Source organism: Epinephelus fuscoguttatus, linkage group LG12 (genome assembly GCF_011397635.1).
Source record: "Epinephelus fuscoguttatus linkage group LG12, E.fuscoguttatus.final_Chr_v1".
Lineage (NCBI taxonomy): Eukaryota > Metazoa > Chordata > Actinopteri > Perciformes > Serranidae > Epinephelus > Epinephelus fuscoguttatus.
The window spans coordinates 31,369,680-31,395,005 of record NC_064763.1 but is presented as its reverse complement, the minus strand read 5'-3'; the positions used below and the strand labels follow the sequence as shown (position 1 = coordinate 31,395,005).

Here is a 25,326-nt window from a genome sequence, read left to right as displayed (position 1 = left end):
TCTCTCTCACACACACACACCCAAGTCAGACACACACCCGGCTTCCCACTCCGATCAGCTGGCAGCGTAATGACGTAGCAGCCACGAGAAGCGGACGTCAGAAGCTGCACGGATCTGACGTGTGCACGCTGCGTGCAGCCCGTGAGGCAGCAGTGTGACCTGTTAATAATAACTCACACACACAAACACATGAACAAAGTTTAATCAGAGGCTGAGGATGTGAAACAACGTATCTATCTTATTCGATTAAGAAAGTATCTAAAAAAAAGATTGAATTAATGTGGAAAGTTTGACGACAGGAGAGAGGCTTTGAAAAGCACATGTAAAATATGGTAAACGTGGGAGTTTGTCTACATGAAGAGATTTTATTGTAAATGTATGAGTCATTTATTTATGTTAAACAACAAAGAAAGACACTAAGAAAATAAAACACAGCTCAGTTTGGTAAGTTTGGCAACATTCCTCCTATAATATCTATCTGAAGTTTACCAGTTTTAGTCAATATTAGCCCCAGACCAAAAATGCTGCATAGCAATAAAATCCTTGAGTGTTAAAGGAACAGTATGTAAGATTTAGGGAGGTTCAGAGGCGTCTAGCAGTGAGGATTGTAGATTGCAACCAGCTGAAACTTCTGGGGAAGGCTAAGCTTTAAATCTACATCCCAACCCTCACCTGTGGTCATGAGCTCTGGTTAGTGACCGAAAGAATGAGATTGCAAATACAAGCGGCCAAAATTTGTTTCCTCTGTGGGGTGGCTAGGCTCGGCCTTAGAGAAAGGGTGAGGGGCTTGGACATCTGTTGGGAGCTCAGAGTAGAGCCGCTGCTCCTTCATGCCGAAAGGGGTCAGTTGAGGTGGTTTGGGCATCTGATCAGGATGTTTCCTGGGCGCCTCCAGCTGGAGGTGTTTCGGGCACGTCCCACTAGTTGGAGGCCCCGGGGTAGACCCAGACAACCTGGAGGGATAACATATCTCATCTAGCTTGGGAACAAGATGTAATTTCGGAAGGACTTTCCAACGCTCTCATTGTGGGGGTCAACATTTAAAAGATTCAGGAAAAGTTTTCTGACAAAGCAGCTGTTGATGTTTCAGTTTGAACTTGCAACTTATTGCACAAACACTGTGTTAGTCTGCAAATGGCCTCCAGAGACATCAGCAGGTCCAGATGAACGTGTTACCCTCTCAACAGTGATGCACACGGACACTCACACACACAGCAAAGACTGTAAGGCCGGTGTCCTTTTCGCAGTCTCTCTCTCTGCTGTGAACCTGAGCCTGTCACTCTGCAGCTTTAAGGTTGCTGCAGTTTGAGAATCTGCTTCCTCACTGTCACCTGACACACACAGCAAATCCTCACGAGACCAAACCCGCTGTCTCATTCCTACGTCTTCTCCTTCCTCTGCCTGTTTTGTAACAACTTTATGATTTTTCCCCTCCTGAATATGAGAATTTGAATATGATTTAATAAGAAATAAAACCAGTCTCATGGATATGGACGTTGTGTCTGTGGAAATGTCAGTTACTCCATTTTTACTCCATTGCAAGCTGATAACCTTCATATCTTTCTGATTCAGCCACAACGTCCTTTTTAGGCATTGGTGGAGGTAGAAGTCATTATGAATCAGTTCTCATCATTAAAACACTAATAGGCAACATTATGTATGATCAGTATTGAAAATAAAGGACAGACAGTTCATTGTATCACTCACAGTGTTGTTTGGTATGAGTAGCTTATTGCCTCCAAAAATGTGCCCTTCACTATTTTCACAGCCTGCTGTGTAATATTTGGGAATCTTTTGTTATGAACTCATCAGTAAAATACTTGGTTAAGGTCACAAAAACATTCACTTATTTTAGGTACTAATTCGGCCCAAAGAATAAATTATACTTGGAATTTGTGACTCCGTAACCTGCTTCACCATTTAAGCATGGGCGGACTATGAGACAATGGACCCCTGGGCACAGATAAACAAAGGACCCCATCACCTCTCCTACACAGGTGGAACACACACAGACTTTGTGGTGGTTTTGCATCTCTCTGTAGTCATTATACATCTTTTTGTGGTTTTATGTCACTTTGCAACCCGGTCTCACTCCAAAGTCGTCGAAATCTGGCAGTTGAGCTGTGACTTGCAGGGTCAGACACTGACGAAAAAAGCCGTCCTCTAATGTTGGCATGATATGCGGTCGGTTGCTGTTGTGGTTGAATGGTGCTTGGCGGCCTCAGGGGGAGACACAGTGGGACAAGAATGAAGGTTAAGGTGGCAAAACTCCAAGGAGGAAGGGTGGCAGGGGTGGTGGATGGGTCCAACAACCACTGACTTCCACCTGAGAGAGTGGTGTTCGCGTCCCGTAAGATTATAAAGCCTATTCCTAAACTCAACCGTGTGCTTTCATTGTCTGAACTTAACCACGTGTTTTTGATGTTGAAGGAAAAAGAAACAAAGATTCACGTTGTTGTACCAATGCAGTGCATTTATTTTGAAAGAGACTGTATGTAAACAGTAAATTTCCTGTGAAAACTGAAGTGGAGGGGAGACCGGGGATGATTGTAACACTTTTTGTTTGAGCAAGTGTAACTCAGTGGGTTTTTTTGTTAGAGCTCTTAAATTTTATATGTGGTACCCGTATTTGTCTGCTATAAATAACACACACTTTGACCTAACATAAATACAAAAATAAGTACAATAAAATAAATAAAATCAAGAATAATAAAGTAGTAACCTGTGTGTGTGTGTGTGTGTGTGTGTGTGTGTGTGTGTGTGTTGTAGCCTGAATGAGGTTGACGTTTGAACAGCATTTTAACAGTTGAACAGTAAACATTTTCGAAGAGTTAATTGGCCAAACTGAGAGTGTTACAACTATCCCTTTGTTACAACCATCCCCGGTCTCCCGTATTTTGAAAGAAAACAATGCATTTAACAGGCAGAACCTGACACGGCGTCCCAGAACATCAACAACCAACGCACCCAGTGTACCTTTCACGTCTTATCTGGATGTGGAAAGTCCATGACTGAACGTCAATATGTAACGAGGTCGGGGTGAGAATGTGTTGCACTTTGTAGTCATTGTGTGTTTGTTGTGGTTGTTTTGCTAATACTTCTCACTCCGACATTTGGTCATGGAATTTCCATATCTAGATATGATGTGCAAGGTACCCTGGGTGCGTTGGTTGTTGACGTTCTGGGACGCCACGTCAAGTTCTGCCTGTTACATACATTGTCTTCCTTGAAAATACACTTACAGGCGCCGGCTTTTGACAACTTCAGAGTGAGAGGCTTGGTTGGTTTGCCCATTTTTGTAGCTATTTCGTCTCTTTGCAGTTCCCTTGCATCTCTTTGTGGGTTTCTTTTGTTTGTTTGTTTCTTTGAGGTCATTTGGACAGTACATGTTGATTTAAATGACATTTGGCAAGTGAAGGCCAGGGGGTCCTGACACTTTAGGCACTTACTGCCACTCAAGATCTGTTGGTGTAATGATGTCTGCACCAGATGGAGAAGTATGCGTGTCACATCTTCCCACACTCACATAAAGACTGGATTGTGGGTCAAAGGTTGCGTGAAAATTAAACAAGTGTAAATGTGTTTGTGTTTTTGTTTTTGTGATACCCTGACAGACAACTTCTTTCTTTCTTTCTTTTAAGAAGTGGGCCTTTTAAAAAACACCTATATAATGTCTGTGTCTCTGTGAACTTTGTCGCTATAGGGTACTGCATAAATAAATGTTACGTGTGCTCTCTGACTCAGCGTTATGATTTATCTTCTTTCTTCCTGTAGTTCTTACTGGAAGTGCTCAGATATGTGGGGGGAAATGCAGAAGCAGGACAGACTTGTTTGAGCTCAGAGTTTGAGACTATTCTTAGCACTAGTGGGTGTATGTTTTAATAGCAGACAGAGCATAGCATCCAAATTTAGTCCCCAAGTAATTATTAGAAAGGATAAGTTGTGTTTTATACTTTAAAAGGGATTGTGCTTCAAAGAGTCATATAAATTAACTTGTGTGTGTGTGTGTGTGTGTGTGTGTGTGTGTGTGTGTGTGTGTGTGTTTTTCTGTGTGTACATGCATGTGACTGAGGAACTGAGGAGTGCAGAGGAACCAGTGGCGGACTGGATTCTATGGAACAGGAATAGGGTGGAAACTCCCTGGGAAATACCAGGCTGCGCGCTGTGGATGTTGTCAGAGGCAACATGTAAATTCCCCATGCAGCAATTTAAAAGAATATGGTTTCATAAATAGTATCAAGTTTCTCGGACATCAGTGAAACACATTAGCACGCAGCTTTTTTCCCACTTAAACAAATCAGTGCATGAATGTTTTTTTTTTCTTTTGATACAGAATTAAATACAGGAAATACTACTTATACTACTACTATCACTAATGGTAATAACACTTTCAGGAGATTAAAGGACTACAACACCCACAAAACAACGTGCATTTTTGTAAAAAAAAAAAAAAAAAAGAAAAAAAAAAGTGGACCAGTTTCACTTTAAATTCAGTTTTAAATAGCGAAGTGCTAATGCATGTGTTTGAGAAGTCTTGAGCCTACAAGGATAAATCCATATGTCTGCTGCATAGCGTGGAGGCATATGAAAGAAGCAAAATTTAAGGTGGCACTGCATGAATTGATAAGCAAATGTTCATTTTGTGGGGTGAAGTATTCTTAAAAAGTCCATCAGCTGTTCAAGATTTAGCTAACCTTTCTAAAATTGAGGAAATGAAACGGCCATTAAAGCTGCTATAATCAATATTTTGGTATTCACATGGATGGCATGACTACTTGTACTCAAAAAGGGTCACTCGTTGTCACAACCGCACAGAGAATTATCATCCGACGCTTCACTTGTCCTCAGTTGCACGTGTTTCATAGTGAGTTTCAGCTTTTGTTGATTTTCTGGCTCAAATACTTTTCTGTTTTGGATTAGTCTTGCTGCTCTTGCAGTATTGGGTCATTTTTGGCTGCAGCAGGCAGCTGATTTCAGCGAAAAAGCTCTAAAAACTCACTGTTCATGACCTGCAAAGGCAACTAGCTGGTGGACATAAAGGAGCAGCTAGCAGCTAGTGAGCCAGATATGTCCCACAGGGAGCCCATATAGTGCAAAAAGGAGAGCAAATGTTGGACTTTAATTCATCAGGTGAGAAACACGACTCCATATGAATGTTAATGTTGTTGTAATGTTGTTCTTTTGTAAGTCTCTTAGTCTCACTGTAAACCTTTGCAGACTTCAAATGATTCACTCTGAAGTCAGTTTTATGAGAATAATAAAATTAAGTGTCACATAAAAAAGAAGCTGTGGAATCTTTTATATTTACACAGTCAGTTTCTTGTTTCTTTATAATGTGGCTTCAGCTAAAGGCCAGCCAGCTACTCTGTCCAGCTCACTCAAAGTAACACATTAACGGCTGAATGACCACTGGCCAAATGTATCCAAGGGCTTAAAATAGTTTAGACCAACAGGTCTCACACTGCTCTGGTTTCATACGGTCATGTGTGCTTGCTTGTATTAAGATTTAATTTCACAGTGACGACAGGAAGCTTTGCAGTTAAAGTTTTCTGTTTGCATTTATCGAGTTTGTTTAGTGTCCAGCAGAGGGCTTCAGTGTTTGTTAAACTGTCCCAGAAGTAGATGAACTTAGGATCACTTATCATTTAGCCCCAGTTGCTGGCAACAGAGCAGGATTAATCTCACTAACAAGACAACCAAAAAAAAAAAAAAAGTATGGCAAAGAATGAGACTCTTCTATGAGACTTTAAATTACAAAAGATAGAACTACAATGGGCAACATTTTGTAGAAATAAAATATTTAATGGGTCATAATAAGTACAAAAGTAATGTTATAAATGTTTGAGCCAGCGACTAATAGCAACATTAGTACAATAGAGATGAGTTTCTACAAATCAGTGATTTAGTGTGATCATTTAGAAAAGTAGAAATTAAAAAATATACCTTTTTATTTTTGAGCACTGACTAATTGGAGTGTGTAGCCTACATGTGCGTACACACACTTGGCCAGTAGCTCATTCTTATATAGCTCATTGATCATGATTCTATATTTAATCAAGTGGTTATAAGTGCATTATTGTAGGCAACTGGATCAGAGGTGAAACATCTTCAAGAAACTCAAGCAAGTCCAGTTGCCTGTGATACAGCACTGAATATCACCATGATCTGGATGACTGAGGATCTTCACCAACATAGAATCACATCCGTCCTTGATAATCACCCCATATATGGCTATTCCGTCTGTGAAACCGTGCATGCCACCAGGACCTCGTGGCGCAACGGTAGCGCGTCTGACTCCAGATCAGAAGGTTGCGTGTTCAAATCACGTCGGGGTCATATCTTTGCAATTTAATATGGGGAATGGAGTGACGTTAATACGCAATGTACTGAAATTGCAAGTCATAAAGGACATAAACAAGCTGCTACTGTCTCCAAGCCTTAAATTAAAGCTGCCTAACCCACGGTGTTTGGTTTATTACATAAACGTGCGGACAATACTGACTAACTTGTCGTTATGGACGGGTTTTCCAGTAAATTAATGTCGTTAATTCGTCTCTAAACGTTGATTCTGAATTTAAATCAATTAGGATATACTTAAATTTTGTCTAGAGAAATAATCAGAACATGCGCAACGTTTTGTGTGTGTTTACCGGAACAAATATAGTTTGATTCTAAAAAAAAAAAATAAAAAAAACACCTTCAGTGGTTTGTAAAACTTAAAAAACAAAAGAGAGAGGCTGTGAACCTTCATGTTTCTCCTCTCTGAGAACGTGCGTCCTGTTGCCATGGAGACGCGTCACTTGGCAACGCTGCGGTGAAGCGTGATTGTGGAGGTGCGTGTCCCGGAACAAATAGGAAATTAGCCACGTAGCATGCAGCGTTTTGCACTTTCTCCTGCCTCGTTGTGCAGCATACAAAGTTATTTTATATCACGGGAAATGAAGTAGCTTGATGGGACTGAAGCTGTCGACAGCTCCGCTTCTGGAGAGGATTCTTGTGAGGAGCATGTTCTCCTTCAGCACAGTCGTCCGCAGACTCAGTTAACTTGTTTAGCCTGCACAGTCGGTTTTATTAGCACAGTGTGCCAAGACTACATGATGCCAGAGGACAAAAACTGTAAGGTGCTGCAGCCATCCAGGAGCTCTGACAATAAGAAGAAGAAAACGCAGAAGAAGAGAAAGAAAGCCACTGTTTCCACCACTCCTCCAGAAAATACAGGTAAATACACTGTATAGTGCTGGGTGAAAACAACTATGTAAACATAACACATTACAAGTAAAAGCCCTGCACCTAAAGTTGTATAAGATTATTGATTATTCCCCTGGGTTTGGTTATATAAGCATCTTGTAAAAGTCCCATTTAAATTTGCCAAAAACGCCCATCCAAGGCGTAAACTGAAAGCTGTTCTTGTTTCATTTTAGTTCATGTACATGCATGGACTCATCTGAAAAACACTGAAGTTTTTTCCTCAACAGTCAGAAACACTGTGACGGTTTCAAGACACTGAAATTCCAAATGTAAAAGACTATGAAGTCCTTTCTTTAATTCCAGAGGTGAATAAATCTTAAACTCAAGTGCTTTAATTACAATTTTGAGACACTAAAAATATGAAGGATTAACTGATTAGTCAATGGACAGAAAACTAATCTGCATCAGTTCTACAATCAATTGATTATTTTTGACAGTTGAAACATTTCTTTATTTTTCTGACGTTTTCAAAACAGACAGACCGATAGATTGATCAAGAAATAATCAACAGATTTATTAATAATGAAATAATAATTAGTTGCTGTCCCTACATGACACTTCTTTTAAATAGTTTCATTCATATTTTCAGGGAAATATTGTAATTTATATCCCCAGGACAGTAGGTAGAGTTCAGATTTAGATTAGGCATGCACGATGTAGCCTACTGTGCAATTCGTAGTAACATGAACCTTGAATAACTTTAAGATACCCAGCAGCAAGTACCATCAAGTTCCACCCAGAGAAAAGTACTGCCAAGGTATGAACAGTAATATTATGCATGATTCTTTATAATAAATGATTTTACTTTTCATATATTGTAAAACACACATTTTAATGGTCTGTAAATGTAAACTTTTGAATGCAGGAATATCTATCTATATATAGGCCTATATATATATTTCTAAGTTTACTTTTTTGTTGTATTAAACTACAGTATAGTCAAGGAAATATAACAAACCTGCTTATTGTCTCATCATGGTAACTGACATCAGCCATCACCAGTCTGTTGTATGTCAATCAAATGTTTTTCTCAAAAACATTTTTTAGGCCTTTATTAGAGAGACAGATGGGGGTTTGACATCCTCATGCAATCCCGTGACAAATATGGAGCACTGAAAAATGGATGTGGGACCCGAGGCTTTGTTACAGTAAAGGAAATTAAATGATTGTGCCATAGTCTTTATTGAAAACAGATTGTCTACAAGCAGACCATGAAACACATATTAATACACAAAATGAAAAGCCCGAAAGCCCTGCATTTAAAATTAGTCATAATGCAGAGTTAAGGAGCACAGACTGAACCAATTATTTGAACTGACATTAACGTCTCATCGCTCTCGCGGTTCATACCAAGGTCACTGTCATTCTACACAATGTAAACACAAGTAAAAAGATCATGTGGCGTAGGTAGAGGATTCCCTACAGGGTTGAATAGGTCAATAGAGAATAGGCCCCCAGTGTCGCTTCCCCTGGCTGGTCAATTACACCTCATTACTGTAAACCGACCAAGCCATTAGCCCTCCAACTCCAGAGGGAGTCATTAGTAATCTAAACCCTCAGCTTTGTTTGTGCTATATGTTTATGTTGCCTCCCTGCAGAGAAACCTCAGGCTGTGTCTTTGCCCCCTGAGGCCTCGCTGGTGTCCGTGCTGCCCCTACAGAGTCCAGGTCAGCTTCAAACACAGCTGCCCAAGCTCAGAGCGACCAGTAAGAAGGACGGAGAACGGCTCGCTGGCAGTGGCCAGAGGAGCAAAAAACATCCAAAGGGTTCACCGGACCTGCTGACAGTGACAAACAAAGCCAGTGGGGAGCTCAGCACCCAGGCCAGGGAGAGCCTGAGGTGGGAAGGAGTGCTGGAGGACCCCCAGGCTGAGGAGAAGAGGCTGGAGCTGTACAGGGCCAACAGGCGGCAGCGTTACATCGCACACAGAGACGCTCTGTTAAAAGAAACTCAGGTTGCCTTGAGACAGACTTTTTCTTGAGAGAGCAAAGAGAAAAAGGCGTCAATACTGCATTTGAGCACAGACTGAATTAAGAAGCCAGTGAGCACCTCGTGCTGTTAGTCATCTCAGGCTTTATTTGTTGACAGTTTAAAATAGATTTAGCCACAGAGTGACGATCTTTGGGTGCCGGTAAGACATTGGACCAAAGGGAAACTGAGCATGTTGCCAATTCAACGACCTTCATTGCATCAGACAGAAATGCTTTTTCTATCAGGTACAAAACTAACACATACCCACAGTGTCACAACTGTTAGTGGGCGAGGACAGGACCTGCTCCTGGTCAGTGGGCCTGTTAAAAACTTAATAGAGGATTTGCACCATTTATCTTGTGCCTCTAAATTATGTAATCTTTCAGGACTGAAACCCAATCAGGATAATACCACTAAACCCCCCTGACATCTGCGTGTCCACAGGTCGGTGATGTGGAGGAGGGATAAATGGATGGAGGACACATGGCACTTTTTTTTATTCCCACAACTGAGGAATTTTAAAAAGCATGTTAGCAGTTCTCTTATCCCTTTCTTTTCTTTTTTCTTCATTAAAAAAAAAAATACCCAGAAAGCCATTTTCCAGAGCAGTTGTGGAGTTGTTAAATTAAAACTGTGTGTGACTATAAATATAATGCTAATATGCAGTCACACTGTCTAATTTAATGTGTTCGAAAGCTCAAATTGTAAAGAATATTGTCTGACCTGCTGTACTGGTGATCCAGTCAGGCTGTCTGGGGATCCTCAAAAAGTCATGTCACTGAATAGTCTTAAATTTCAGTTGTGAGACCACACATATTTTTTATATAGCCTAATTTAATTTACCCGTGTTTGAATTTTTTTTGTCTTGAAACGAATCAAGCTGTTGTGTGTGAAAGTCCACATTTCTGATGTAACAAATCCTTAAACTCACCACTGAACTTAATGTTGTTTTTTACGTTATACCTTCATTTATCTGTTAGCAAAATGTAGATTAATCTTACTTAGTTTAATAACCATTAAAACCTACCTCTGCACAGCACTACATATATACTACTTACCTTTATACCCATCTGCAATCCTTGAATAAGAAAAGGCTTAATTGTCCAAAAATCAGTCTTAAATTTGATTCAAAATAAGCTTGAATAGATCTTTAAAAAGCATTTCAAGCAATTCAAATTACTGATAACTGCTGACATCCTGCTAATGCTCCAAGTCCTGAATTGAAGGATACTTTAAAAAGATACCTTTTAAAAAAGATCTTAGAAACACTTCCTCTGTTGGACAGTGGGTGGCAGAAAAGTTGCATCTTCCCTTAGTGAATCAGACGCTCCACTACTAACAAGGCAATGAGTGCAAAAACACACAGATCTGTTGTGCCTGAGATTTTTTAATATGCTTGAACAAAGTGAAATACAAGACAAAAAAGTTCAAATGACAAATACATCCCTGTTATTTCTCCCTGGGCATCAGGGTTCACTTTGCATTGATAACAAAGCAAGAGGACTGATATTCAGCATTATAACTCAGAGGCAGAGAACGTCTTAACTTGAAATCCTCAGGATAACAAAGCTGATATTTTCTGTCTTACCTCAAGAATACATAATATGCTAAATTACTCACTGTAACAATATAAAGCTGTTCCTGGTAGATACATTAACATTTTAAGCTGATACTTGACAGTATGATGCTGTAAATGCAGTTCTCAGAGAGATGTGAGGTTGCAGGAATATCAGGACAGTCAGTGCTGCCTTCTGCCGATGAGACGTGCAGAAAGATGGAAAATATTTTACAATTAGCTTCAAGAGTGGAAGTTTTTGTTTCATCATAATTGTGTTGACAGATCTGTATATGTCGATGCAACCCAGCTGGTGGAATAAATGTTGGCAAACCACGGATATGTTACATTTGTAAGTTATTATGTAGAGCAGTGCTTCCTAACTGGTGGGTCATGGTCCAAAAGTGGGTCCATTAAAAACACACTTTATTTTGAAGTACAGTGAATTTCCAGCACAGAGTTTTTATTTTGAAATGCTGTCTCTTGCTGTAGAGTGAGTTACTAACGGACAGCCACTTCACAGAGACAGCAAACTAGCTTGACCACATGGCCAAACACAAGTATGATGCTGAATGTGTTAAACTGTGTGGACCTTGAACTAATGACTAAGGAGAAATCTGGACCAGTTGGAAACCACTGATGTAGAGGATACGTTGAAACACTACATTCTGTACATTTCAACGACACCATGGTTAATGTGTGGTTAGTATTAGGCACAAAAACCACTTGGTAAGGAAAAGATCATGTTTTGGCTTAAAATATTTGCTCTTGGTGGCACAATCCTTACTGAAAAAACAGCGATGTCTTGGTAAAAAATTATCGGTTTTTGTGCCTCTGTTGTCACTGTCCTGGCAGGAAACACAGCGATGTCTTGGTAGATAACAACCACTTTTCATTGCACAGTACCAGGTGGAAACACAGTGACAGATCACTCAAAAACACCCATGTTTGGTGGCTAAGACGCAGCTGAAAATGAAGCGATGACTCTCTAAACTCTGCATAATTTTCACACCGTCCATGGTTTGCAGAAATGTATAATGCCAACATCATCTTCTGGCGACAGGACTACATCAGGTAGCCTAAAAATTTGCTCTGTTCACCCAAAAAAAAAAGAAAAAGAGAATAAAGTTTCTTGTCTGGTTATTTTTTTCTAGTAACAATTTTTCAATTCATTATCCAGCAAATGTATTATATCCAGAGGCATATCGATATTCTGATCATGATCTAAATACTGTTAAAAAAAAAAATGAAGAAAAAAATAATAAAATTACATACAACATTAGTACAATATAGAAGTTATTGGCACCTTCAATCCTAAATTATCTGGCACTAGCTTTGAAGAGTCTGCACCAGTTGAATCCTGGATGCAGTGAACTGTATGTAGCCATACTGACAGGAAGGGAGAGTGAAGCTAAAAGTAAATGAGGAGATGTGAAGTAAAGACAGTGATAAACCAGCAGAGAGACAGAGGGGGGAGAGAGAAAAACCCAGCACTTCTTTTGTGCAGGTTTGTCACACTGCATTTGTGTGCTGTTTGTCGGAGGCCTATTGTTCCCTGTTGGGGTGTTTTGTTACCATTGCCTATTTCAGCATCTCTGCTTCAAAGAGCTGAGCACTCCCCCTCTGTTCTCATAATCCCCCCTCCGACTCACTGACCGGACCACGCACATGGCTGCAGCGGGCATTAAGGGCACTTGTGTTTTTCCAGCAGCCCCATCCAAGTAAAAGGTATCGTACACCGCCTTTTAAAGATCAACAGCAGAGAACATACTGAGGCATCGTGAGTATGATGTCTCTGGACTGTCACTGAAATACCCCTGGAGACATAAAACCATGAAAAAACTCTAAAGAAATAATAAAAAATATTAAAATTATAAAAGAAGTCTCGAAAGCTGCATCCGTCTGAGGTATCTGTTGTTTGCATGGTGGAGTCCCCCTCACCTGAACACTGAGTGTGTGACGCACAGTTTAAACCCAATACTTCAACACTGTTAATATAAACTTCACTGTGGTTCATGTTAGGTCTGTCTCTTCTGAGTCAAACTTGTTAATCCAGGTCTCCAAACTCTTCTTGGTGAGAGCGGTGGTGACGAGGAGACAGATGAATGAGATTCTGGCTACATGTCAACATTGTGCAGATGGCGTGTTTAGTGTGAGAGTGGTGGAAAGTGTAGATTGGGACAACTGCAGCCAGCTCAGGTCATCTGATCTGTCAGGGAGAAAAAAAGACAGGACATGTTTTTACATCGTTTGATGCACCTGATAACCCCCAGTTTGTTCCTCTCATGTATTGCCATTCAATTCGATCCACAGAGCTAAGGTCACTTAAAGGAATAAAACAACCCGTAAATGATCATTTGTATATCAGTAACTCACTCTATGTTACGTTGAATTCATGAAGTAAAATTTGTTTTAATTGCGTGCCTCCACGATAAATAAAGAATCAAAAAAAGTAGGAAATTCTTCATGAATTGAAGTTGTAGGGGTCCGCTTTTAACAACAGCAAAACTGTATCAAAACATTCGTTTACAACTCTCACACAACTTGTGCAGTATAATCCAAGTCTCATTTATCCAGACCAACACATTCTCACTCTGACCTCGTCACATATTGATGTTTGGTCATGGACTTTCCATGTCCAGATACAACGTGCAAGGTATCCTGGGTGCATTGGTTGTTGATGATCTGGGACGCTGTGTCACCTGTGCCTTTTACATGCAGTGTCTTCTATCAAAACACACTTCTGTTTTCACAGGAAATTTTCTGCTTGCATACAGTCTCTTTCAAAATAAATGCACTACGTCGATACAACACTGCGACTCTACGTTTTTTTTTCCTTCAACAACTAATGCACATGGTTGGGTTTAGGAAAGAGAACAGGGTTTGGCTCTATAATCTTACGGGACGTAAACACTGGTTTCCCGGGTGAAGGTCAGGGTTTTTTGGACCCACCCACCTTACCCTGAGTTTTGCTGCCTTAACTTTCTTTCTTGTCCCACCGTGTTACCCCCTGATACCGCCAGATGCCGGATTTCGACGACTTCGGAGGGAGTCTGGGTTGTTTACTACTGCCTCAATTGGTAGTTTGGTTGTGCCATTGTGGGACTTTGATGAATCTGAACAAATCCTTTAAATTGCCAAAGTCACGCAATAACACAGAGTAACTGATGGAGGCAGCAGTAGACCAGCAGCTCCTGTGTTCAGCAAGGTAAAACTAGTATTTCTGTTGATGGAGTCTGGCAGTGAGAAAAGCTTATATAAGCTTCACTATATAAGCAACACTTTCAGTTCAGTTTTAAACAGCAAAAAGCAAAGCAAAAATACATGTGCTTGGGAAGCACTAAGCATACGACTAGAAAAATGACACTCAGATTATACTGCACAAGTTGTGTGAGAGTTTGAAAATGTTTTGATATTTGATATTGAATTTTCTCCCTTTTTGGATTTCTCGTTAACCGTGGAGGCATGTGTAAAAAAAAAAAAAAAAAAAGTTTTCTTCACAAATTTAACGTAACACAGGGCGAGTACTTGGTCACTTGGGGGTGGCGGATATGCCTAAAGTATTACCAGAATTATCCAAATGATGAAAGAAAGAAGTAAAGAAAGAAAGTAGCATAAAAACAGAGAGATTTTACACACTCAGCCTCTTTCTTCGTGATGATTTTTCCTGTTGCGAGCCGCTCAGCTACTGCAGACACTGCTGGGTCATAGTTTAGGCTCGCTGCTGCTATGACCTCATCATCCCTACAGGTAAAATGAATTACATGTGTAGGCAAATATTCACCAGAATAAAACAGAATAGAAAACCTTTATTGTCATTGTACAAAGAATATACAATGAGATTAGGAGTGCTACATCTGATCAGGTGCCAGTTAGTCAATAAAACAAGCAAGTAAAACAAAACAGTCAACATAATCAGATATAAAATTGGAAATGTTTTAAAGTCAAGGACCTTTAAATGTTTCCAACCACATATATTTTTTTTGTCAACAACAACAGCTATTTTTTGTAACTTACTTGATGTACAATGCCAGGAACTTCCTGTCCTCAACCTTTCCTTTCATTACAAGATCAGTGTATCCCTCCCCATAGCCTGCACTCAATCAGAATAAAAACACAAGTTACATTCAGTGGTGATAATCAGGGAAAATCAGAAATCCTGTCATGGCAGGATTAAATGTATTTCATAATTTGTGCATACTGTTGTGTGTGCGTGCGCCCACCTGCATATCGAATGGTTTTATTCAGTAGGACGGTCCAGTAGAAAGGAACTGAGCTGAGTTCAATCTTCTTATCCAGCATGTTTAGAGCCGCTATCCTCCCTAAACAACAGTTTAAAAAATACATGAACATACTCAAGCTGGACTAAAAGATAATATTGTCTCTCTGAAGTCTGTCTTCTAGGACTCTGTGGCTACATTTACATTGTTACTACATTACCATGTGCTTGTGCCATCTGCCAGTGTCCTATGTTGACTAGCTGGTTTTTGGCCATCATCAGGGGGAAGGTGGCCAGGTCGCCCCCACAGAACACATCAGGGATGTTGGTGCGCATATACTGCAGGAGAGAGATACAGGCAGGGAGAAGATGAATAATGGTGCACATTTTACTCATTAATGTGAGGAATGTTTATTAACACTAAAGCCTGTGGGAGTCTGTAAGACCCCACAAAATGAGGAAATAAAACATAAGAAGTGTTGAGAACAAAAGCACAGAATGAGATCTGGATATCGAGGTGAACAGCAGGTTATTATAGCTGACCTTGTCGACTATTACAAAGTTTTTCGAGTCCATCTGTATTTTGCTGCCCTGCAGGAACTCTGAGTTTGGTCTGATGCCTGATGGAAAAAACAAACAGGAAAAAAGCTTTATAGGAATACTGACAGTGTTGTTGAGCTGTTTACTGCTCTGAAACATGAAATCAGAACATTAATACAACAGCAAACCACTCTTTGTTTTGTAAAGATACAGTGGAGTAATGGCGTCCTGAGCAGAGAATGAAGTGGCGTTCTCAGTATTTCTGTTGTAATCCAAGCTTCTCTGTGTTTTGTGGTAGACGGTCCAATAGTGCACTTATGTTAGGGCATGTGAGTCCCTGTGAGAGTTTCCCACTCACTAGCTAATAGCCGGTGCTCTGCATTGTTGTTACAAGGTGATTACTGCCAGTGGTGGAGGAAGTGAAAGCCATACTTGTGTAAAAGTACTGATATCTTACCAGAAAATGACTCTGGTAGAAGTTAAAGTCACCAATTAGAATATTACTATTTTTGAGTAACAGATAAAGTTGACAGGAAAATAAAAACTCAAGTAAAGTACATATACTTCAAAAAAATACTAAAGTATTGTAACAAAGTATTATTATTTTGTTGCATTACACCACTGGTTACCAATGATAATGCCGCCCCGACCCATGGCGTCATTGTCATTGTTAACACTGCTCATGGCGTTAACACCCTTAGCTGCTAACCAGCTCAGCTCCCTCCATACATGCCGAATCAGACTTTGATGGTGCATTCCATTTGTACTGGGAAATTTCTGAGTGCCCAGTTGGAAATTTTAACTGGAATGCCCTGTGAAGTCAGATTCCAGTTCAGAAAGTCAAAGGAACCTCACGAACCCCAACCTCAAAATCCAATATGGCTGCTCTTGCTATCAACAGTAGTGAAAGCTGTAGTAATACTGTTTATGAGCACTTCAGTCTACTCTTTGTCTCACAGGAGCAATCATACAGTTGGTTCAATTGGTACTGCTAACAGTGGCTAACCTGGCTTGAAATTGTATTGCTAAAAACATCTTGTTTTTCTGACTTGTACTTGAACGCAATCACCTTGTGTGTTACATCATTTCTGACCTCTGACCTTTGACTTCCGAGGTAAATAGAACGCAGCATGAATCACAGATATGCTCTGAAAGTCATATACAGCTCCTTTAAGAAATATAAGTCAAATACAATTATAGAAAACATTTTAAACTAAAGGTCTGATATTTTATTCTCTTTCTGATGGGCAGTTAGAAAAGAGGACCGATATCTCTCTTATATCTGTCCTGTAAATATGACTCTACAGCCAGCAGCAGGTTAGCTCAGCTCAGCACAAAGACTGTAAAAAGAGGGAAACAGCAAGGCTGGCTCTGCCATAGTTACTCAGTTACACAACAAATACTAATAATAAAATTTGCTATTAGCATTCTCCAGTATTCTCTAACGGTCATCATAAGATGTTTCACTGATAATGTAACAGAGGGAATGAACAGAAACATGAATAAATGATGATGTATGGAGTTGTGTGTAAATGTGATATCACAGAAATGTCCGCAGTGCACTCACCAATACCAACAATCAAGACATCGGCTGGGATGACTTTTCCACTTTTAAGCACAACCTCCTTCACCTTGAGGATGAAATGACAATATCACAGGAGACAGGAGGTACTGAGAGTGTTTGTATTTTCATGTAACACTCTGTGATAAAACAATTGAGCAGAATGTGTTTCCTCACACTTTACCTTGCCATCCACACCTTTGACCTCCGTCACGTTATCATTCATGAAGAATTTCACATTTTTCTCTGACAGCATCTGCAGGAACAGCAGAGTTTACACTGTGACTAGCTGAACTGAAACAAGAAGTAATGAGAGGATAAAATACAGGAGTCTTTCTTTCTTACCATCATGGTGATTTTGCCAATTTCACGACCCAGTGTGTTCTGGTATGGCATCTGACTGCTGCCGATCACCGTGATACTGGAGGCTTTGCCTATCAAATATGATGCAACTTCCATACCTGAAACAATAATGGGTTGATGACGGTGCAGTAGAGAAAATCAGGAGGCAGAAAATTTTCAAATGAAACAAATACAAGTGTACGGAGCCCCGAAGCGGACAAAAATATAAACAAAAAATATAACAAAATACAACAATAACACACAGAATAACAATAACAATGAATAGGCTAATACTATTTTTAATTGTACTGAATATTAAAATGGAGTGTAAAGAGAAATATAAAGCCTTACACTTTTCATCCAATCATTGCCCTAGAAATACATGAACACACCCATCTCATTAGCATATGAGAAATGTCGCATGGGGGAAAAGAGAATTAAATGTGTGCTAAGACACAAAAATTAAAAAAAAAAAGAGTTAATGAAGAATAAGTAGCTAAGTAAAATAAATTAATTAAATAAATTAAAAAATATATTACATTTATAAATTAATTAATTGATTAGTAAAGAAAACAATTTAAAGCTTTTCTCTATATCAACAACTGACTGGAGGATAAAAGAACAGTGCAAGGCAGTTTTAGTTTCATATTCTCAGTGCATCATTTAACCTTTTTACTGCCTTTTATAGGTTTTTGGGCCTCCATAAACTGATGAATGGATGAAAACTCAGTAGTGGAATATCTTAAGTGCTGTATTTATCTATTTGTCATTTCCTACACATCCCCAGTCAAGACAAATGTAAAAAAAAATATGTGCATATTTTGCCCACTGCAAACACAGTACCGACAAAAGAGGTTCCCACGAGGACGACATTGCAGCCCAGACAGGCTGCGTGGATTTGCCGGGCATCCTCTGGTGTCTCCAACATCTTGACGTTGCCCAGCTTCATGCCGGGTACATCAAGACCCTTTGCTCTAAAGGACAGGCAATAACTGAGCAATGAAGTGCAACAATAACCACTTTCCTTATACAAAGTTATACAAGTTAGGATATATTTATTATTACTACAATTAAAAATCTGATGTTGGTCACTGTCGACTGAATAAAATATTTTGACCAAAATTGTTTCAGTCAAGAGAAATGTGCTGCGTTTACTGACAACAATCAATCTCAGAAGGATTTTCAAAGAGTGTTAATGAACTCACAATTCATAAGCGCTGTAAAGGAAACAAAGAAATGTTTTACACTTGGAGGTGTTCAGTTTGTAAATGAAGCTTAATGTGCACTAAACTGTCTACAGCTTTTTAATTCATGTGAAAAGATGCTGCTGAGAGACCTTCAGCCACAAGGGGGTCTCCAAACGAACTGCAAATGTGAACTTGTGTTTGTTATTGTTAAAATCTTTAAAGACACACTCTGGTTTTGTTTGAGTGACCCCAATTTCAAAATGTTTACATCCATAATATATGTAACAAATGGCACATTTTGGGGCCTCTGTACAAACCATTTGGGATCTGAGGGCACTATAACTAAATTGAGAGATTTATTTATGTCATTTTATGTAGGCTCCTACTTCATTTGACTTTTTCCATAAGAATGATGCTGTACCAAACAAGCATTTTAAATTACAGCAGTATATTTGTGTGTGAATGTGTGTACCTGCAGCCTGTTGAGATGAGGAGCTGGTCGTAGCTCTGGACTGAACCATCATCAAATGTGACTGTCTTCTTGTCTGTGTCCACTGACATCGCCTGTAATGTGTTGAACAGGTCAAAATACCACATGTATCAAGAAATGCTGTCACAATAAGGTCCAGTTATGAGTGGACAGGAGATGGAAAAGGAACTCACTTCTTTTCTGAGCCACACCTCGATGTCGTGCTTATGGTAAAACTCCATCCTCCTCAGCAGGATAGTGTCGCTCTCCACATTCATCACCTGTAAAGTGGGTGCAGGGTTTAGGTCAATTAAAAAATACACACATATTTATCTCTAAAATGTTGGTGTTTGTGTGGTGTTGTTTACTCTGCAGCACCTTGCTGAGTCGTGTTTTGTCGTAAGGTAAAAGGTCATCTCTGCTGACCATGAGGATTCTGCCGCCAAAGTTCTCCTGCCGCAGAGTTTCAGCGCAGATCAACGACGCAGCTCCTGAGAGTTAACACACCATCACACACACACACAGGGAAAACATATTACTGACATATGAAATTCATTATAATATTTATCTCGGTTAATCTAGTCATTCCATTAAGTTTACTTGTACTCGCAAATTCTGACCATAACTATACATTTTTTCTTCCTTTTCTTCTTCATGCCATTATTATTATTATCAAATATCTTATCGTTTATTCATGTAGTATACTCATCTGTTTATTACGTACTGGTACATACTTTCCTATATTTTACATACTGTACATAACTGTGTGTATATAGATTCACTGTATAGTTATTCCTAATATTCATCTGTGCCGTTCTGACCTTTAATAATGTGTTTTAACCAAAACCTATAAACACTTTTAAAGTGGGTGGGGCTCGTAAACATGCTATAAAAGAAAAAGTTCTGCTCAGTAAATGCAGTGATGACTGCGTGGCTGCAACAAGTGATTAATCGATTATTCTATGAAATATTTGAAAACACTGTCTGTCAGTGTCTGTTACAGTTTCCCAGAGCTCAAGGCGACGTCTTCAAATATCTTGCTTGCAAATCTTTAAATCCGAGAAGCTGGAGCAAGAAAATATTTGCTTCAAAAGTGAACAATTATTATCAAAATAGTCTCTGATTAATTTCTGTCAGTCGACTGACTGATTAATAATCCATCTGTCTCAGCTTTAAATGACAGCAACCCCTACACACCACAGTATAGACCAGGGGTAGGCAACCTGTGGCTCCGGAGCCACATGCGGCTCTTTTGTCCCTCTCCAGTGGCTCCCTGTAGTTTTAGCAAAAAATTGTCCACATTAATAATGGCTGTTTTTAACATTTCAAATTTCATTTTTCATTGTCGTAGGCCTCAAGCGATTCTTACATTTTCCACTGTAAAAATGTGTGTGTTGCCTTCTCCTTTAAATTTTGCTAAATGTCAGTAGCGGTGGCTTGTCTTGGATCTCCCTAACTAAGCTGGCTATGCATTCCAGATTAAAAAAAAAAAAGTCATGGAGGTCAATAGAGAATTAAACAGTACAAGGACATACTCAATTGCTTTTACTGCCAACCCTGCAAAGTCAAAGTGGCAAACAATCATAAAAAGCCCACTGTGTGGTAAAACATTTCAAATGCTCATTTAGACCTATTAGTTATGATGATTTTATTTCATTCATGTTGTTCCCTGTTTTACTTTGGAACTCACATCTCCTCTTGTTTCAGATCACTTCACTGCCCTCCCTTTTGATGACTTCACCTGTGTCTGATTGTCTGTCTCACCCTGATTAGCCTCACCTGTGTGTCATTACCCTTCCCCTCACCAGAGTGTTTAGTGTGTGTCATGTTTTCTCTCAGTGCCAGTTTGTCTTAGCTCCTTGTGTTTCTTGTTTTTGTTTTTTTTTTGTTATTTAGCCTGTTTGGGGTTTTTTTATATATGTATATATATATATATATATATTTTCTGAGGCATTTTGCCTTTTATCGATAGGACAGTCAAGTGTGAAAGGGAGGGAGAGAGAGAGGGAGTGACATGCAGCAAGGGGCCACAGGCTGGAGTTGAACCTGGCTGCTGCGGAAACAGCCTTGTACATGGGGCGCCTGCTCTACCACTAATCCACCGACGCCCCATTATTTAGCCTGTTGATTGACTCTGCCTCTTCCTTATCCCTGTTGGATTTGTTTGCCTTTCTCGATAGTCCATCTGTGTACCGAACCTACCCAGTTTGACCAGTAGAGACTGTGGTATTTTACCAGAAGCATTTGAGTCCACTCTCACCTGGTTCACCAGCTGTTACACCAGGCAAATTTTAAAGAGCTTTTCTGGCCAAAAATGACTCTTTTGATAGTAAAGGTTGCTGACCCCAGGTATTGACATACACAAAGACACACAGAGTGGTCCACACTCACCTCCTCCCAGCAGCAGAACAGTATGAGTTACTCCTGGTACTGCACCTCCCATACTCTTCACTCTCTTCTCCTGCCTGAGGGTCTGAACCATGGAGAAAAAACATCATCATATAAACTCATCATTGAACTGTTGATTGGTTCCTTTATTGGTTAAATATTGGTCATAACTTCACTTGAATAATACAGAACCATTGTTAATGGTATCAGCAACAACTCCACTTTAACTGTGAATTAAGCAGTGATTTGAAAGAAAACCAGCTTTATTATCGATACTTTATAAAGTCTGGTGATCTTCTAGATTCACCAGTCTTTTTTTATGTTATTTAAAAGACACACAACAAATTTTTTTTCTGTTATAGAGTAAAGTTGCAATGAATTTCTTTATTTTCAGAGGGGAGTTTTAATGGCAGGTAATGGAAATGTTTTAGAGGACTTGGACCACTTTAAGTGTAAATATTTGAGTCAAAATGATTGAATACAAACCCTAAATTCTTCCAAAAATACAAGCCCTCACAAACCCATATATCAGATGTGCTTATTCCCACACTGAACAGAGAACATTACAAGTATGTGATGGGACAGGAAGCACCACGACATCAACTGAACATTAAAAGTTGTCCTGCTCACCTTTTTATTTACAGACACGTACACTTTGCTGTTTTGAATTTTGACCTTCAAAAGAGAAAAACACAAATTAAAAATGAGAGCAAATGTCTTCATAAGCTAAATGTCCATCTGTCTGTCTGTCTGTCTGTCTGTCTGTCTGCTTCGTACCTTATGGCAGGGTAAACAGTCCATGCCGGGGTATTCCTCCAGATCTCCTGTATGGACATTGAAACAGGCGCCATGCCACGGGCAGCGCACTGTGTGGCCTGAAAGAACCCCTGAGCACACACACTCACATCATTAACATGGTGCCAATAAGGATGAAAAAGACAAACTGTTAATTTGCAGGACAACTGCAATGTTTCCTTCTCAGCCTAAAACTGTCACATCGAGCCTCTTTACCTTTACTAAGTGGAGCTCCATAGTGTGTACACTGGTTACCAATGGCACTGTATTTGCCCTCGCTGCGTGCCAACAGCACACTGTGGTGTCCCACTTCAACCTCCATCATCCTGAGGTAACACACACACGCACACACACAAATACTGCAGTAAGTTTTACACCCAAATTAAACTTCCATGGAACTGAATAACAATTGAAAACTTGTGCTTGCTCGTGCAAACTTTGCTTTGTAAACTTGTACATCAGGTTTCAACCTGTTAACTGTATTGGGAGTTTGTATATTCAGGTCTGTGCTTATAGGCTTATTTTTAGAGAGTCAGTCTGTCCACCACTTTGGTCCGGACTGAAACATCTTAACAACTTGGCCAATTGCATGGATTGCCTTGCAATTGTGTACAGATATTCATGGTCCCCTGAGGAAGACTTCAGTGATCCCTGACTTTTCCTCTAGTGTTATCATGAGGTTCACACTCATGTCCTCCTCAGAGTGATCTGTAGTAATCATGGCAATACAGATGACGGCCCCCTTTCGCTAAAGATCCACTTTTTTTTTCAACAAACACTACAAAAAAACAAAAAAAAAACAAAGATTAAATCAGTCTCTCTGGCCTTTTTTGAATAATCATGCTAGTGGCGTATATCTAGAAGTGGCAATATCATTTTGTCAGTCGGATGATTGGTCCACCACTTTGGTCCAGCCTGTAATATCCCAGTTACCGTTGGACAGATTGTGATAAAATTGGGTACAGATCCAAATCCCCCTCAGGGTGAATTATGATAACTTTGATGATTTATTAACTTTTCATCTAGCTCCATCATCAGGTCAAAATTTTGTCCAACACTCTGGTTTATGACCAAATATCTACAGTGCCAGTTCCATCAGCCTCAGCTGAAGGCTACTTTGTGTTTAGTGCTAATTAGCACACATTGACATGCTAAAATGCTTAACTCAGATGGTTAACATGCTAAACATAAACCCTCTTAGCATCAGCATGTTAACATTGTCACTGAGAGGATGTTAGACTATATTTAGTTCAGATCAACACTGTGCCAACAAAGGCTGCGACATCGAGGAGCTGCTAGCATGGCTAAAGGCAAGTTTTAATTCATTAACGTTTCAGTGAAAGCATTTAAATCACCGAACAGTTTTTAAGTTGTCTGATTGATTGTTTGTAAGACAGGCAGGCTTACTTAGCCTACATTTGTGTAATTTGTTGATGAATGCATGCATCATTTTGTATTTTAGTAATAAAGTACTGATGTATGAATAAAAACAGGTTGCCAGGTTGTGAACACCTCCCCTCCTCCTTACTGTCCATCCTGCAGGTCTGACTCCAGACACACCACCTCTGTCAGCTCCTCTGATGTGTCATCTGGATCAGAGTCCGGATGCTCCTGACGGGCTGAACACACGCAGTTAAACAAACTGCATCAGCTGATACAGATCATTACTTTCATTTCAGACACTTGGAAAAACACCCAGTAATTAAACTGCTTTAAAATTCAGTGAAAGATCTGTAAAATTATTCAGTCAATAAATACTCAGAGAAGTTACTCACGTGGTTTGGTCCCAGACATGTCTCTGATTCAGTTATAACTCCACACAGATACACAAAACCCCTCCAGAAACATTCAAAGTTTGTCAGATGCTCCGCTGAGAGAAGTTTTTCTTAGACAACAGTCCAGTGCTCCCAGTTTGTTTTCTGCTCATCAGCTCAATGATGGGATAGGAGTCCGTTTCCACGGCAACAGGTCCATCCCCAACCTTCATCCCTTTATTCTGGCAGACTGTGAAAAAGTGGACTTTTTTTTTTTTTTTGAAGGTTTGATAAGACGAGCAAAAATCAGCCAAAAGGTGAGTTTTGGGTCTCTGGTGACTGAACAGTGTGGGTGATGTCAGTGGTCATGTTCAGCCCAGTTATTGTTCCAGAGAAAGGCGATGGTGGTCTTTTGTGTTTCACAACGGCAGTATAGAGAAAGGCTGACGAGGCAGCAGCAGCTGAAGCACAGTGAATGGACAGGCGACAAAAGCACAACTTTCAAAACCGGTGGAGGTACTATCATCCACACACCGTTTCAGGTTTCAAGATTTATCACTGCAAAGCTGCAAAGATTTAAAATCAGTCACTTAGTTAATGCTAAAAACCTGAGAGTGTGAGTGGGCAGTGGTTAAAAAAAAGTACTCACATCTTTTACTTAAGTAAAAATAGAAATACCACTGTGTAGAAATACAAATAAAAGCCCTGCATTGAGAAGTATTAGCACCAAAATATACTTAAAGTACATAAAATAAAAGTACTCATTGTGTAGAATGGCTCAATTCGGAATAATGTATATAGACCTAATATTTTTTAGTTATGATTATTGATGAAGTAATTTGTAGATTCACTTTAATATTGCAGCTGGTAAGGTGGAGCTAATTTTAACCACTTTATATTCTCCCCCAATACATCAATAAAGTCTCACCTTGACCTGTAATAATACAACATCAATTGTTTATTGATATTTATTTTGTATTAATAATTGGAATCTGCAAAGTAACTTGGGACTTAAGTTATCACATATATGTCATGGAGTAAAACAGTAAAATATTTGCCTCTTAAATGTAGTGAAGTAGAAGTATAAAGTGGTAGAAAATGGAAATACTCAAGTTAAGTACAAGTCCCTCAAAATTGTGTTTAAGTGCACTAGAGGAAGACTTTATTTCACAGGTCCCAAAGTTTATTTTAATTTCATGAAAACAACTAACATACAAAATCATAGATGGATTACGGAACAGGTTTACTATGCAGAAGTGCAGTGGCCCTAAGTTCTAGGGGCCCCCAGCCTTCATCT

At 39.6% G+C, this 25,326-nt stretch overlaps 2 protein-coding genes and 1 non-coding gene across 3 annotated transcripts; 2 read left to right on the top strand and 1 right to left on the bottom strand.

Annotated features, from left to right (window-relative positions):
- Nucleotides 1–6,264: 6,264 nt before the first annotated feature.
- Nucleotides 6,265–6,336, top strand: trnaw-cca (transfer RNA tryptophan (anticodon CCA)). Its single transcript has one exon. It is a non-coding gene; the product is annotated as a tRNA-Trp (tRNA).
- Nucleotides 6,337–6,848: 512 nt separating this feature from the next.
- On the top strand, nucleotides 6,849–11,875 carry lg12h17orf97 (linkage group 12 C17orf97 homolog). Its single transcript, XM_049592968.1, has 2 exons — nucleotides 6,849–7,218; nucleotides 8,847–11,875. Exons 1-2 carry the CDS (start codon nucleotides 7,095–7,097, stop codon nucleotides 9,227–9,229), a joined length of 507 nt encoding a protein of 168 aa, XP_049448925.1. The 5' UTR covers nucleotides 6,849–7,094; the 3' UTR covers nucleotides 9,230–11,875.
- A 977-nt stretch (nucleotides 11,876–12,852) lies between these two features.
- On the bottom strand, nucleotides 12,853–24,069 carry LOC125898912 (apoptosis-inducing factor 3-like). Its single transcript, XM_049592967.1, has 19 exons — nucleotides 24,051–24,069; nucleotides 23,804–23,894; nucleotides 22,492–22,601; nucleotides 22,258–22,367; nucleotides 22,111–22,155; nucleotides 21,484–21,565; nucleotides 19,471–19,583; nucleotides 19,287–19,373; nucleotides 19,096–19,187; nucleotides 18,280–18,410; nucleotides 17,440–17,555; nucleotides 17,279–17,350; nucleotides 17,101–17,164; nucleotides 15,537–15,613; nucleotides 15,215–15,332; nucleotides 14,998–15,096; nucleotides 14,792–14,867; nucleotides 14,414–14,518; nucleotides 12,853–12,983 (listed from the first exon to the last, which is right to left on the bottom strand). The coding sequence occupies exons 1-19, from the start codon at nucleotides 24,067–24,069 to the stop codon at nucleotides 12,899–12,901; spliced, it is 1,692 nt and encodes a 563-aa protein (XP_049448924.1). The 3' UTR covers nucleotides 12,853–12,898.
- Nucleotides 24,070–25,326: the final 1,257 nt, after the last annotated feature.

Coding starts and splice junctions, on each gene's coding strand:
- lg12h17orf97 (XM_049592968.1), top strand. CDS start 7,095: ATGATGCCAGAGGACAAAAACTGTAAGGTGCTGCAGCCATCCAGGAGC. Junction 7,219..8,846: donor CACTCCTCCAGAAAATACAG/GTAAATACACTG, acceptor GCCTCCCTGCAG/AGAAACCTCAGGCTGTGTCT.
- LOC125898912 (XM_049592967.1), bottom strand. Junction 19,374..19,470: donor ACAAAACACGACTCAGCAAG/GTGCTGCAGAGT, acceptor CCCACTTTACAG/GTGATGAATGTGGAGAGCGA. Junction 17,165..17,278: donor TCAAAGGTGTGGATGGCAAG/GTAAAGTGTGAG, acceptor TTCATCCTCAAG/GTGAAGGAGGTTGTGCTTAA.